Source organism: Doryrhamphus excisus, chromosome 3, assembly GCF_030265055.1.
Source record: "Doryrhamphus excisus isolate RoL2022-K1 chromosome 3, RoL_Dexc_1.0, whole genome shotgun sequence".
In the NCBI taxonomy this organism is placed as follows: domain Eukaryota; kingdom Metazoa; phylum Chordata; class Actinopteri; order Syngnathiformes; family Syngnathidae; genus Doryrhamphus; species Doryrhamphus excisus.
The window spans coordinates 27,557,231-27,573,971 of NC_080468.1; the positions used below are offsets into that span (position 1 = coordinate 27,557,231).

At 45.4% G+C, this 16,741-nt stretch overlaps 1 protein-coding gene across 1 annotated transcript; it reads left to right on the top strand.

Annotated features, from left to right (window-relative positions):
* Positions 1-1,024: 1,024 nt before the first annotated feature.
* On the top strand, positions 1,025-16,144 carry LOC131126022 (insulin receptor substrate 2-B). The gene is made up of 2 exons (XM_058068155.1): positions 1,025-5,279; positions 14,093-16,144. The coding sequence occupies exons 1-2, from the start codon at positions 1,343-1,345 to the stop codon at positions 14,095-14,097; spliced, it is 3,942 nt and encodes a 1,313-aa protein (XP_057924138.1). The 5' UTR covers positions 1,025-1,342; the 3' UTR covers positions 14,098-16,144.
* Positions 16,145-16,741: the final 597 nt, after the last annotated feature.

Sequence of the window (16,741 nt, forward strand, 5' to 3'; positions counted from 1 at the left end):
TGAGTCCAGTTGTTGGCTGGCTCGCCTATATTCCACCTGTCACCTTGTCGGCCATTTTTGTCCCTGTAACCAGATTCATGAGGTGAAAAGTGGAGGGAAAGAACACAATTCACTGCGTGCAAAGAGGAGTTTAGTAGTAGACGTTTGTAAGGTTGAGTGCAGTGAAAGAACACAGGCGCTCCACAAGGAGTCCTACTTCATCCAGGTTCCAGTGGACACAACAAGTCCTCGGCGGAGCCGCGTCAGGTCACCTCAGCTGGCCTGACCGCTACTGACATTGTGGCTGGGCCTGTGTCCAATCTCATCAGAAGAGGCTCACGTGATCAAGCCTGCAAGGCGAACTTTGCTTTTTGCGTGAGGACATAACCGCCATCTATTTTTCATAGCTGGAGCCTATCCCAGCGAGACTGGTCGCCAGTCAATCACAGGTGATATGTAGACACACACTCACATTCACACTTAATGAACAATTTAGAGTCCCCTGTCAGATTAGCGTGCATGGTTTGCATTAACAAAAACACTGCAACCACAAGGGAGAACATGCAAGCTACACAAGATTACTCAAGAATTAGATAATCATGCAAAACACAGGGAGGCTAAAACCGCAAACAACAAAGTAGCTTTATTTTGAATCTCAATACATCCAATTGTAGAAAACACAATGGTGGTGTTAAATGAAATTCTAGTAATTTCCTGTTTGTGAAGAGAAAACTATTTTGTCCTTTTTTGTCATTTTGAAAACAAGCCCTTCTATGGCTTTCTGGTGTGTCTGCAGGTCTGAGATCAGTTTTCCACCGGCAACGGCCACATCACATTCTAAATAAGCCCCCAGAAAAGTTGACGCCTATTTTTAACTCTAGTACAACTCCGCCCTCTCTGATTGGCCGCAGCCATTGACGCAGGCAGCAGTGTCTCATCTCAATTGGTCCAACCGTGTGTCAATAAGTGTCTCTTACGAAAATCGGCCAATCAAGACACCAGCCGCGTCTCTCGTTCCGGCCCATGAGTTGATGACGCACTTGATCACGTGTTGTTTGTGCTCTGGCCCGTAGAGTTGTGTACAGCAGGAGAAGGCAACGGGTTGCTAACAGCTAGCTAGCCGGACCCTCCACTAACTAATACGGCCGCGGTCATGCTGCACACGGTAGGCTTCACTTTTTAAAACAAAGCCCGAATTGGAATATCTGCATCTCCACCAAAGTGTGCTATAAATATAGAATCGTTCCGTGTGAGCCAACGTTAGCTGGCCTAGCCGGACTCGGGAGCTCGTTTCCCGATACAAGAATGGGGTCGTGGTCCATTTGGATTAGCTTACTAGTAAAGTGACCTTTGATTTATCTGGATGGCAAATTTTACAAATTACGCGGAAGGCAAGGCAGCGATGTTGATGCTGGAGACGCAGCAGAGGGACGTGGGGTCCAAGTCTTCAGACGGGGGGGAACCCCCTTCCCCGTTAATTAACATCGGAGAAGGAGGAGGCGACTCTCGTTCTCATCCGTTGCCGCCCTCAAGCCACCTCCATCAGCATCACTATCAGCTGGCTACGCATCATCATCATCATCATCTCGCCGCCGACGTCGCTGAGTCTCCAGGCAGGAAATCGTCGTCCCCCAGCCACCTCCACACAGCCGAGGACTCTGCTGCTCCCCCCTCCGCTGCCAGCACCAGTGCCAGTGGACATGTATACGCCGCTGTCAGCGTTTCAAACCCCTCGGACGCTACTGACGACATCCGTAAATGTGGATACCTGCGCAAGCAAAAGCATGGACACAAACGCTTTTTTGTGTTGCGGGCCACCAGCCACCTGGGCCCCAGCCGGCTGGAGTATTACGACAGTGAGAAGAAATTCCGTAGCAGCCTGCGCTCGGCGGTCACAGCGGCCAGCAGTGGAGCCGTGGGCCCTTCCTCGCCCAAGAGGGTGATTTACCTCTACCAGTGCTTCACTGTAAACAAGAGGGCTGACTCCAAAAACAAACATCTCATTGCCCTTTACACGAAGGACGAGTACTTTGCCATTGTTGCTGAAAACGAGCAGGAGCAGGAGGACTGGTATGTTGCTGTCAGTGAGTTGATGAGTGAAGGCAAGAAGGGGCATTTGGATGCAGACGATTTGGATGACGGATATGGTACTGTCACCCCTGGTACTGTTTTTAAGGAGGTGTGGCAGGTGAACGTCAAACCCAAAGGACTTGGTCAAACTAAAAACCTCACAGGCGTTTACCGCCTATGCCTCTCATCCAAAACGCTTCATCTGGTCAAGTTGAACTCTGAGACGCCCTGCGTTAACCTCCAGTTGATGAACATCAGGCGATGTGGGCACTCTGAAAGCTTCTTTTTCATCGAGGTGGGTCGCTCCTCATCAATTGGTCCAGGGGAGATATGGATGCAGGTGGATGACTCAGTCGTGGCCCAGAACATGCATGAAACCATCTTGGAAACAATGAAAGCCCTCAAAGCGTTCGCAGAGTTCCGGCCCAGGAGTAAGAGTCAGTCGTCAGGCTCCAACCCGATGCCGTTTATCACCACGCGGCGTCACCTGGGCAACCTGCCACCAAGCCAGACAGGGCTGCAGCGGCGGTCCAGGACGGAGTCGGTTGTGGGCACGCCACCGTCAAGTAAGAGCTCTGGCGCGAGTGGCTACCGCTTCCGCACGTCCAGCGAGGGCGAAGGGACCATGAACCGGCCCTTTCACTCCGCCACAGGAAGCTTGGTGCACCTTCACTCAATGCGAGCTCAGCACTGCCGTGCAGAGGGGTACGGCGCCAGTAGCAGTGGTGCGGTGACAGGAAATGCCGGAACCAGCACCGGAGTGGGTCGCTATGTCCGGGCCATCCCAGGATCATCATCATCATCATCCACCTACCACGCCCGCTCCGCCTCCCTCCCAGTCTCCCACTTCCCCTCCACCACCAGCCCTGTCAGCGTGTCCTCCAGCAGCGGCCATGGGTCTGTCTCGGACACCCTCACCCGCCCATCTAGCGCCTCAATATGTGGCTCGCCATCTGATGGCGGCTTTAACTCCTCAGATGAGTATGGATCAAGCCCCGGGGACTTCAAATACTTCCGCGTGCGGAGCAACACCCCCGATTCCCTTGGCAACACTCCGCCAATCAGAGAGGAGAATGGCTTAAACGACTACATGGCTATGAGTTGGAACCGGGAGGTGTTTGGCACCAGTGGTGGCTCTGGGAACACCAGTGGGGCTGAGACACCCCGAGATGAGAGTACATCAACAACAGAGGACGAGCGCTTTTCTTCATTGAGGAGAAGAACGCATTCTTTCTCCAGGACTGTTGGTGGTGCCACTGGTGGCCCTGGAGTGGCCGTCTACCAAAAAATGACCCAAACCAACTTTTCATTGGACGAAGGGGCTGATGTTGGATTTGCCGGGGGATTGCTTCGGGGCGGCCCTTCATCCTCCACTTCCTCATTGCGCTCCGACTACAGCTCTTGCTCTGAGCACAGCCAGCAGAGCCGCCCCTCCACGCAGTCCCAACCAGAGACTGCCGTCGAACTCCCCCCGCTGTCGTCTGCCAAGGAAGACAGCGGCTACATGCCCATGATGTGCGGCGTTGCTGCATCCCCGAGGGACACGTACCCTGACTACATGCCCATGCAACCCTGCTTCCACTCCCCCCAGCTTCATGGCCCAGCCCTGTGTCCTCGCTCAGCCCAGCGTCAGTCACAGTCGTCCGCCGATGCCCATGGCTACATGATGATGCTGTCAGGGGGGAGTGGTAACGCACCCGCCCCAGTGCAGGCCTCCAGCTCGGCAGGTGCAAACGGGAGTGGCAGTATAGCTGAGGGACCTGAGAATGGAGAATACATGGACATGTCTTTCAGCACCAGCAGCGGGGGCCGTAGGTTGGAAAGTGGCAGCACGTGCAGCGCGCCTGAGGGCACCTACAAGTCTTATAGCCCTTATTTCTCCCTCCCCCGCTCCTACAAGGCCCCTACCAGAGAGAGTGATAAAAAGGAGTTTGGCGACTATGTTCCCATGAGTTCTCCCGCCAAACCTGTCTACTCATCAGTTGCCACAGCTTCCATATCATCAACACCAGAGAGGAAGGTAGGGGCGGCTGGGAGCAGCTCCACGCCCTCACACCCGCCCCCGCCTTACGGAGCTCACCACACGATTGCAACCATGGCCGACCGGCGCATGAGACCCAACCGGCTCCCTTTAGGCAGGAGAAGTTTCCATGGTCCACTGCGAGTTAGCGAGCCATCCCCCTCATCCACAGGCACCTGCTCCTCAGCCCCCGCTGCTGGCACCTCAACTGACAGGCCGCCCAGTCCCGGAGAGTATATCAACATTGATTTTGGTGATCACTACCCCCACCAACAGCAGCCCCCCGCCTACCATCTTGCCACCCAGGATGATGCCTCCCTGGCCTCCAGTGATCACCGTCGCTCCCCTATGCTTCCCCAAGCCAGCCAGGACTATATGAGTATGGAGGTGGGGCTACACCATCACGACACTGAGGGGAGTCTGGTTAAGAGCCATTCACCCAGACCCAGCCTTGTGGCCCCCTGGAATCCGCCCAGTTATATCCGACCCTTGGCAAGCAATCCGGCCACACTGGATTCCCCGGGGGTCCCTGCTGGAAGTCACTGGATGTCATCGGGTGACGACTACACGGACATGACATTCAGCACTGCCGAAAGGACTCAAATGAGCCCCACTGCTATGCTGCAGCATCTCTGTGTGATAGAGGGACACTATTCCTCACCCACCCTGCCCCCGATGAACCCTGGAAGGTTGTCGTCACACCAGCAGGAGCCAAAGGTCGTCCGGGCCGACCCTCAAGGACGGCGGAGACACAGCTCGGAAACATTCTCTTCCACCTCCTCCTCTAATTCAACACCCTCTGGAGGGGCACCCTCTGCTGCTCACCCAGCACTGGCTGACACTGCAACCTCAAATGGATCACACACAACAGAGGGACAAGCTTCCAGGTGGGCCAGCATGGCCTCTTTTGACAGCGTATGGATGTCCGTGGAGGGTATCTGCGACCTGCCAGCTGATCAAGCCCAGGCTAGAGTGTCAGACCTGAGCACAGCATCCAGCAGCACCTCCTCCGCTGGCGGAATGTACAGAAACATGTCTACGGGATACCAGAATGGCCTCAACTACATCGCCTTGGAGCTGAGAGGAGACGGGAGTCGCACAGATACCGCCAGTTCAGCAGGTGCCAGCGAGGGCCTGACGACGTCAGAGAATGGGGCCTACGCCAGCATAGACTTAACCAAGTCAGATGGCATTAGAACGACAACCAAGGGTGAGTACTGTTATGCTTTGTTGTGAAATGTGTGAGGAAGATGTCTTTAAATGTGTTTATATATATTGCCTTAGTGTTTTGCACTACTGTTATTGTTAATACTATTGTGTGTGTGTGTGTGTGTGTGTGTGTGAGCTGTATTCTGCTAGTGAAGGGGTTTTCAAAAATGTGTTGCCTGCAGCTCGCTTTTTGTTGGCCATGGTACATTAACAAGTAACATTAACATTAAAAAGTAACAGACGTGGCTGCATCAGAACAAAAGTTACAAGAAATAAAGTTGTTTGCTATGTAAAGAAAACAAAATATTTCTAGCCTAAATTTGGATATTCATGAATAAATTGAATACAGTTGCAAATTTAACCACATTTTAAAAACTAGCTTGACTATTATTCATTCATTCATTCATTTTCTACCGCTTATACTCACGAGGGTCGCAGGGGGTGCTGGAGCCTATCCCAGCTGTCTTCGGGCGAGAGTCGAGGTACACCCTGGATGGTTGCCAGCCATTCACAGGGCACATATAGACAAACAACCATTCACACTCTTGACTATTATATTGACAATTATATTTGACTCTGTTCCCAAAAAATGACACAAAGAAATGTATTGGCCTATATATTTTTATGCAGTAGGTTTATATTCATGTTTAGGTTCACATGTAACAGATAGTTGGTTTATATTGGGCAGGGGTGTCCATTCTGTAGCTCGGGGGCCATATATGGCCCACAGCTTGCAAATACTTCAGATATAATTAAACACAATCCATGTTAGACATTACAGACAAAACAATAGACAACAACAAGTGGCCCAAATGCAAATCCTCCAAAAATATCTAGTATAACAAAAATATCTAAATAACTAGTTAACCTCTCCAATTTAGTTATTCTAAACTTTCTGAAGTTATTCTAAAGTGTTTCAAATGTAGGGGGACAGAGAAACCAAAAATTTACCACTTCCACATGGAATGAGAGGAGGACCTTTTTTCCCACTCGATCTCAGTCATGGCATGTCGGCTCAGCTTTGCTGACTCAGTAGCTCAGTAACTCAGTTTCCAAGCATTGTGAAGGGAATACTACAAATACCACGTCTTTACCCTGTAAACTATGAAACAGGGCCCCCAGACTGCAGCAAAATATCAGTTCTCAACAAAAGAAGGGAGAAAAACATCCTTTTGTGAAAAGACACATTGTAAACATAACCATTTTGACACAAATTTAGCCATATATAGAGCCATAATATCTAAACAGCTATACCACAACATAAACAATAAAAATTGGTTGTTTTACATGAAAATAAACATTTATTTACAAATATAACACCATGAATTATTTATAGTTTTCACATTTGTGTCTGCAGGCGTTAAAATTTCCCTCCTGCACGCTACAAAATACTTTTTCACTTCCTGCTTGCTGTGAGGGGTGGTATTACATGGGAAAGATGCATGCCGAGCTCATATAAAATGCATTTCTGCCATCTTGTAGCCATTTTTACGGCTTAACACGGCACTAAACAAGTTCTCTTCTGATCTTTTGTGCAATTGCGTCATCACATCTTTTTGCCTCTCGCTCAAAAAAACGTATAAGACATCCTTGGGATCGGGCGTTCGGTTTGGAAAAAAAAATGTATGAATGGGTTTTTGGTAGAGAATGAGTTAAGAAACGGCAAAAACAGTACCTTGCAGCAATTGCTGGTTGCCACTGGAAAAGTGACAGTATGTTATTTTTGGACTTCCTAAAGTTGTGATCTAAGAAATTGAAAGATCTTGTGATGTTCTTATACTCGGCTGCATAAAAATATGAAAACAGGCATAACTCACACAACAACTCATATTATGGCGCATCCACAACATGTACTGTACAACAAAAGATACCTTAAACTATATATACGTAAACCATATAAGACTCACCAGTGTTCGAGCCCCCACCCACTAAATTTAGAGAGAATAGTTTGTGCATATATAGGCTGTACCGGACTATAATCCACACATTTCCACATCATCAAAATGGCATAGTATGTGGCACGCACAAGTCTGAGGACCATTTGACAGGAGCCAATCAGGAGCTATGAAAAAAATCAACCCATTTGGAATTGCAGGAAATCATTACTCAATATATTGTAACTGTCAGACTCACTGTGTTATCAAAAAACTGTAAAATCAACACAACACTCAAAAGGTACCTAAGAAATATACAATACAAGTACCAATATGTGTTTAAAGTATTCATTCTGGAGCCTAGCCCATCTTTGGGCGAGAGGCAGGGTACACCCTGGACTGGTGGCCAACCACAGGGCACATATAGACAAACAACCATTCACACTCACATTCATACCTATGGACAATTTGGAGTGGCCAATTAACCTAGCATGTTTTTGGAATGTGGGAGGAAACCGGAGTACCCGGAGAAAACCCACGCATGCACGGGGAGAACATGCAAACTCCACACAGAGATGGCCGAGGGTGGGATTGAACTCGGGTCTTCTAGCTGTGAGGTCTGCGCACTAACCACTCGACTGCCATGCAGCCGTGTTTAAAGTAATAAAAAAAAACTTTTTCCCATAATGCATTTAATCCCCGCGAAGCATTTAATCGGTTATTCCTGCCGAGGCACCGGAACGATGTTAGTCACTCACTTCTGCGGCCCCCACTAGTGGACAGAGCCAGTATTGCAGCACCCTGACAGGAATAACCAATGAAATGCCACAACTGAGCGGTCTGCCGAGTAAATACTTCCACATACAAACGTTCCTACTTCTCACGATGACAGCATTTCATTCATCTCATATCCGCCGCAGCACGCAGTCTCCAACTCGGCTTGTTTAAGTTATCAATTATGCAGGTATAAGTAATTTTCTTATCATGGGACTAGTCTATACTGCTATACCAGTACATAAAAAATATAACCTAACCCTAATAAACCCATTTATTTATTTTTGTATTGTTAGCCACAACGATTTGTGCATGTGTGAAATCTTGGCTGCTGTGGCTAAGGCATACAGTGAAATTACAGCAGCAGCTCTGTTAGATAAAAGTCTAAAATATCATCAAAAAATATGCTTTGGCATACACTTGCAATTCACCCCCGGAGGTAAAACCTGCACCGTTTTCTTTTTGAGGGGAAAAAATTAGGAGATTGTTGGCAACGCTCCCTCGTTTGCCTAACTTCCTCCCCAAATGTGCCATGTGTGCATGAGTCAGGGCTGTGCGAGGCGCCTGCTGACTCATGTGTTTATCAACAGAGTTGAAGGTGTGTGTTGATTCAAGGCCCCCCACCCCATTGGCTAGATGTGAACAGGACTGTTATCATGTGTGTGTTTTAAAAGAGTAAGGTGTATGTGGTGTCACGGCTGCTTAGACTTTGATGTGGCAATGTAACCCTGGCTGCGACGGCGGCGTGTCATGGCAAAGAGAAATCATCATTCAGGAATGCACTTCCACTCAGCTGCTAGATAGAGGCGCACCTGGTTACTGCGAGGTGAGGGACTTCCTGTTCAGCTGACTCAGTCTTTTGTGTCCAAACGCAACACATGAAGCTACTTTTCATGGCAGCGATAGTACTGCAATTGCTGAGTATGTGATGCAAGCTGTGCAGTAGGTATTGGGGATGGTGGTGACGGGCCGATACCGACATAAGTGACAGTCGGCAACGCATCTGCGGTATAGTTTTATCCACACTAAGCATGAAGTGGTGAGGATTTAAGCATTTAAACCCAACATTACTCGCCATCGACAGGGGCTGTGTCCTTTCTGTCATACAGCAGCTAATGACTTTTTGCTGTCCCGTGGGAGTTTCTCACACTGCAAACGATTCAGACAGTGGCGGGGAGGGAGCTGTTTTTTGTGATGCTACTTCAAATAGCCGACATCGCTCCTACGCCTTACTACTTTGTTAGCATGTTAGCACTAGAGCCTGACTGATTTTTTTTCAAAATCTTTCCCTGTCAAAACTTACACAACACTGTAATACGCTCTCTAAAGCTTGCATGAAAAAAATTAAAATGGCCTCATTTAGCATGCCGCTAAAGTGTAGTGTTATGATTTACAAAGTTACACCTTACTGCGCTGTAAAAAATGTTGTTTCTTCCACCGCTGCAGCTGCACGAGTAAGGCAGACAGAGCTGCACCTCACAGTATAACTCGGATACACTTTAGAGTAGTCAGTGGACAGCTGGTTTAGAAAGTGTCATGTCTATAATAATGGCCCTTGAAGGTATTTTTTTGCATAAATTGTGAAAGTTTTTTATTGATATTTTTTCTCATGTGAAGCCTGATATGTCACTTTTTAGCCTTTTTCTTACAGGCGACAGGTGTAGTTTGTTGTGGCTGAATAAAGCCTATTTTGCACATTGTTTTGTGCCAAGTGGTAATATACGTTTTGTTCTGTATATTTTTATCATTACATAGAGGGGAAATCACAACGATTTATCCACAGTTTTAAGAAAAACAAAACATTGATAACAAATTCATAAAATCACAATGTGATATGATGCCTAAGCCTCAAAACATTGCAACTTTTGTTGCAACTTTGTGGAAAAGCTTTCACAAAATCAGACATTTTAGGTTGAAACAATCGCAAAAATCCAGCAGACATCCTTGAATCCCAGTTAGCAGGAGTGCAAGGTGGGGAAAGGGAGAAGGGGGGCTCTTCGTGTGGTGGGTGGGTGCAATGATGGGGTCAAAAAAGATGTGAAGGGAAGCTGTATGACACCGGCCTTTTCCCTTGCTGTTACCACCACCACCATGGCCAGCGGGCCTGCTATATTTGCACATCTATTTCCAGGCTGACGTGAATTTATGGCCAACTCTTGAAACAAGACACCCATTTCTACTTTGTGTGTGTGTGTGTGTGTGTATGCATGTGTGTGTGCGTGTGTTCTTATGTAGCCAGATAAGTTGCCCCACAGATGTCAGAATCATATATACGTATATATATATATATATATACAGTATATCTAAGTGCTCACCCCTTCACGATTTCTGATTTTTTTTTTGCATATTTGTCACACTTAAATGTTTCGGATCATCAAACAAAAATCATCAAAATATTAGTGGAAACACAACTGAGCATGCAGTTTTTATTAAGGGAGTAAAGAAGTCCTGAAGGAGAATGTGCGGTCAGTGGCAGGGTTGCGTCAACAGTAGTGGTGCAGCGGTACAGATAACACACAGTACGGTCCATACCTCGGTGTTTAGACTACAGTTTCAGTTCTGTTTCAACAACTTTGTCTACTAAAATTCTCGATTTGTCAGCAAAAACTACATTTTGCAGTAAACAGGGAATTGTAATTTTTGTTGTATACTTTACGGTCTACTTTTTTTGTTAAACTATGAGACCTGCTACTTCTACAATGGTGCAGCTACAGGTATTTTATGGCTAAATTCTAATCTTCAGAAGTACTATTAATCATTGAAATACTGTGCCAGTTGTGAGTCAGTGAGGATACGTTAGCGCTTCCTTTGGCAGGAGCCAATTACAAGCTATCAGTGCACTCACGATGAGCTTGTCAACCTTTGGAAAACGCTGGGGGTCATTGCTCAATATAACCGTATGACTCACGGTGTCATCTTACAAGGAATGCTAAACTCATCACACAGTAACTTAACACTCAAAAGGTATACCTAAGAAATATACCAACATGAGTTTAAAATAATTAAAAAAAAACAGTTTTAAAGTTTTCCCATAATGCAATGCAAAGCATTCCTTGGTGCCTGCTGCAGCCTCCTTCTGGGCTCTGGGCACCTCTGGCTACTTCTAGTGGACAGAGGCAGCATTTTGATACAGCTTGTCCCACAATGGAATGATGAAATGCTTTGCTCAGATGCAATGCATTGTTTTTTTTTTGGAGGGGGGGCTTGTTCATAGCTTAAGATTAATATATTAATATTGCGGTTTGGTACATTTTGATGCAGTAGTAGTAGTAATGCAAAACATAAAACGTGTTAAATCACTGTCTACACTTGAAATGTGTACAGTGTGGGAAATGGGCCATTACATCACAGGGAGGGCTCTTCACCAACCTGGACAGGCACGTGCACACGTGTGTATACACACACACACACACACACACACACACATACACACAGTACAAAATAAATTGTAAAACCGAAGTCCATCAGTGCGTATTGTCCCATGCAGGGTGGACAATGGTTCAGTATGGCACTGCGTACCGTTGCATTCCTAGTTGACACCCCAATCTGGGCCTCCATTTTGGTCCCACAGAAGTGCCTCACTAGGGGTTGTTTTTTTCTCAACACTCGTCCGGGCCCCATGGACTGTATTTCACCTTGGAAAGGCTGTGATTGCTGTACAATATTAGCCAGTTAGGTCTGGATTTGTTCCAGGATTTGTGCCTTTTTTGCATTACTCTAAAAGTAAACAAAACCTCATGAACACAACAAATTCAGGACAGATCCTCCTACCCTGGGTTTCAAACTTCAGAACACCCTGACCCATAAGGAACAAGTGTTTTCCTCTTGGACCCAAACGAGCATCAGGTCAGCAAGTTGGGATATGCGAGGGATGCTAACGTTAATGCTAGTCAGCCCTATGGGCAGGAAGTGCCCTGGCTGGCTCGTCACCTTCCCCGAGGTGTTTACGTCCAGCATTCCATCAGCAGCGCTGTCTAAGGGTCCGCTTTGGGGTGCCACGCTCACATTGTTGTTGTTGTTGTTGCACAAAAGCATCACTCTCATTGAAATAACCCAGCTGCTCGACCCGCCATTTCTGTGGTCACATGGGACTACTGGGCATGTGTTTGCCCATAAGTCCCAAGTCCAGTGGACGTGTTCACTCATTTACCAGACGGATGTTTTTGTTTTGTTTTTTTTTACATCTGCCATTGTAGCTTTCCTCTACATTTGTTTTATTAGTTGGCAGGTTTAAATGTATAAATATATTCATTACTAATACAGATTTATTTTTGGAACTGCACCTTTATCAAGACTGTAAACAACATTTGTCGTGCCCCCTGTGGGCTATGGTCAAAATGCTTTAGAACAGGGGTCTCAAACACGCAACACTAGTTTGAGGCCCCCGCCTTGATATGAAAGTTTAATGTTAGTGCGGCCTGCGCAAGTTTGATATGGATGCTGTATGGTATCATGTACCCAGAAAAAATTTATTACGTTTGATTAATGTTCATGTTAAAGGTTAAATAACTGTTAATAGTTATCCTCCCTATCCGTGTGGAAGTGGTAAGTTTTTGGCTAATTAAGTTTAAAGGAAATAACTTGAAGGCTACCGTTTAGGTCGCTAGCTCTCTAGTTTGCGAGTTAGCATGTGTCTCAAGACCCTGCAGTTGCGCAACATGTTGTAAATAAAAAGAGTATAAATGTGACTATAGTCGTGTTTTGTCATGTCTACAGGGCTCTAATAATGCTTTGTTCATTTTAATCTGAAAAAAAAATAATTTGTCTACCCACCAACTATATGTGGTTTCTTAAGTTTTTATTATTTGCTGTTTTATTATTATTATATTTATTTATTACTGATTGATTGATTTTCTTTATTGTGGCCATTTTATGCCTTAAAAATATACACAAAGAGTGTATTCTTTGTTTTTGAATGTTGTGCAAACAAACATAAAAGCATATAAATCAGGGATCTCAAACTCATTTACCGGGGAGCCACTGGAACTAGAGTCTGGGTGAGGCTGGGCCGCATCAGGTTTTCCAAAAAAAAAAAAAAAAAAAAATTCATTTATTATAAACAGAAAAAATAATAATAATAAAGAAACTGTCTTCAATGCTTTTGCCTCTACTTTACCCTACACTTTTTCAGTACTTTGATCTCAGTCATGGATGATGAGAGAAAATGCAAAACAGGCGGGTTTGCTTGCGTATGGGCGGGGCAAAATCACGTCAATTGTGTCCGGTGTGCACGTAGCTTTAAGCTGTCATTTCTGGATTCATGAAACCATACGGCATCCATATCAAACTATTAAGGCGGGGGGCCTCAAACTAGCATCCTGCGGGCCGCATTTGGCCCACGGGCCGCGAGTTTGAGACCCCTGATATAAATACTTTGCTGAGACCAGGCTACTGCTGTCTAACTTGAAAATGTCTTAAAAGGCAGTGATGCAGACTCGTGTACACAAAGTGAAAGTGAAATTAAGAAATTGTCTGACAGATAAAAATGGTATCCTTGAACATGTGAAAGGATGTGCTATAAAATGAACAATGCTGATGTGGTGTAGTGGTCTCATTATTGGGACTTACTGGTTTGTTATTTCATTGGGCTAAACATGTTAAAGTTCATATGCGTGTTTTGTAGAGCATTGAGCTGTGTGAGAAATTTCAAGTTCTCTGCCTGATGGCGTCCGACTGTAAGCACAGCGCCACCATGTGGTGTATTCGTCAAAGGAATAATAAGCATGTAGTGCAGCGGTTAAGGAGTAGAAAAGGTAGCGTACACAAACAATAGAGTGTCCTAAGACATCGAGCACAAGTGGCTTGTGGGTAATGAAGTCTTTTCTTGAACTGGGATTATTTTTTTTATTTTTTTTTCCCTTTATTTGGGCAAATATGTGAAACATTACAGTGCTTTTCTTACATCAATCAAAATATAACTTTCCATTATTTACATCTGTATTCAACTATCTGATCCCAAGCCCAAAAGGAGTAGGCTGAAGCAAAAGCTTATAAATGCCTACCCCCTTTGGCAGGATATAATCATGTTCATGCCACTGTCTTGTTTCCCCTGTTATTATTATCATTGTAATATTATTATTATTATCATTATTGTTATAATCTTTGTCATCATTACCATCATTATAATCATCATTATGTGGCTGATATCTTTGTGTGTCCTTTACAGACTGAGTGGCGGCGGTCCTCCACGTCGCACCCTCCTGACAGCTCTGATCACTTCATCCCCAAATCCACCAACTCGCAGATGACCTCTGACCTTCACATGAATTGGGATGAGAAGCGAAACAGATGACAGAAAGAGCTTGCAGTTTTTTTTTTTTACTCTTTTTGAGTTTGAATTAGCGTCTCATTCTTTTATTTTGTTTGTGTTTATATGTAAATCTTTGCTTTTTTTTAATATTGACAAAAATAATAAGTGCTGCTCCTCCGCCACGGACGTCAAGTGAGCCGTCTTATTAGCAGGCGCTCCCACTTCTTCATACGGTATTAAAAAGGGAGGCGTTACGGTACAGTCTTTTTATGTTTCAACCAAAAATATTCATTTTTATTCTATTTTTTACCCCCTTCCATTCTTGTTATGGTACCATGCAGTAATTACCTTGCGGACAAAGCTGTGTGTGTATACTGTATGTGTATACTATATACAGTATATATATATATAATATATGAAATCCCCTCAGATTGGCGTGCATTACCGCACTCGTTCCCACATCCGGTACATAATGTTGACTTGCACATATTTATTAGAGGTTTGCAAAATGTCCGTTACATTTCTTTCCCGGCTAATCCAACGCTAAGCTAGTATGCACATATACACAAACCATACATAGAGAGTAGTGCACATGAACACAATATGTCTCTGCGTCACAAAGACCCACTCGGCCCGTTTGGGATCTTTGTCAGCAGCTGGTGACACACACACACACACATGCCGGGGTGTTCGTCAGCAGCTCCGGGTGACGTAAAGACGTTTCCAGTAACCTGAGCTGCAGCTGCAGGTGGACATACTTGCCCTGTTACACACACACACACACACACACACACACACACACACACACACATCAAATGCAGCGCCAGCCGGAACTGCCGCCTCTTCCTTCTCGCAGATTCACGCACACTCGCGTCCATATTTAGCGTTCCCGCCACCGCACTCCTGTGACTGACCAGCTGTTCTCACGGCGAGAAAGTGTACTTGAAAGCAACACGACTGACACCTTTTAATCTCCCCTGCAGATAATTTCCCTTTCATTTTGGTACCAAGGCGGGGTTCTTTGTCTCCATTGGAGTTTGCGGGGACAGATTTTTTTTCTGTTTCCCACGTACAGTCCCAAAAGTATCTGTCCACTTTGGGAATGCTCCCCCGTGTTTCCTTTTGGAAAGCATGCCACTTATTTATGACTATTTGTGTTTGTCACATTATTTCTGACTGGGCCGGCTTATATTTGTATTTGGTTTAGCAACCGCTCACCTGACAGGTGTGCTGATGTTATAAATCATGCATTAAAAAAAATAACGTGTTATTTAGGCAGCAAAGACGCCATTATGCAAGCAGCGCGTTTCACTTCTTTCCCTGCTTTTTTTTTTACGCGCTCATTTTTGTTCTCGAAAGCGATTCAAGCGTAGTGATTTTTAAAAAAAATATGTTTAGGCATTTTTGCAGTTATTTGTACAAAGAAGATTCATGTTTATTTTTTGTATGGATATTACAGTTAATTTGCTGCTGTGTAGTACTGTTCAAGCTGCCGTCGGTGGTAACCGTGGCAACAGAGGATGTTTAGCGAGGCTCCCATAAGATGAGCCACTTCCTGCTACCTTTGTTCTTCTGTCAAACCCCCCACACCCCACACCCCTCCCACTCGAATGCTGTTGTTAATTAGCTTTACAGACATGAGATCAATAAATAACGTGGGGGGGCGTCTCTCCTTCGTATGTGCGTTATTTCTTCAGCGGTGTTTGTCCTCCGTTTTGGGGGGGGAAAACAAACAGAAAAAAGTCGACGGATAAATCCTCATGTAAATATAAGGAAAAAGTTGGGGCTTTTTTTTTCATATTTTGATTGCCGCCTCCCTGTTTTCATTATCTTCGCTTCCTCATGGAGGGGATGCGATGGGTTGACAGGAAGTCTCAGAGGCCATTTGAGCATCGGCATAGTGTTTATATTTATCAAAACTGTGCTTTCGATAGAGCTATTGCAATAAAAAGTGTTCATGTAACTGCATTTGGGTTTGTCTTTATAATGTACTGTGTGTGTATATATGTATATATATATGTATATATGGTAATGGTTTAATTTCATTTGAACATACATCATGTTACATTTGAGTGCATCACATAATCAGTTCACATACCTATGGACAATTTGGAGTCGCCAATTAACCTAGCATGTTTTTGGAATGTGGGAAAAAACCGCAGTACCCGGAGAAAACCCACGCATGCACGGGGAGAACATGCAAACTCCACACAGAGGGTGGAATTGAACCCAGGTCCCCTAGCTGTGAGGTCTGCGCGCTAACCACTCGACTACCGTGCAGCCTTTAATTAATTATTTTTTTCATTCATTCATTTTCTACCGCTTTTCCTCACGAGGGTCGCGGGGTGCTGGAGCCTATCCCAGCTGTCTTCGGGTGAGAGGCGGGGTACACCCTGGACTGGTGGCCAGCCAATCACAGGGCACATATAGACAAACAACCATTCACACTCACATTCATACCTATGGACAATTTGGAGTGGCCAATTAACCTAGCATGTTTTTGGAATGTGGGAAAAAAACGGAGTACCCGGAGTACCACCATATTGTTTCTCCAACTCACTAACA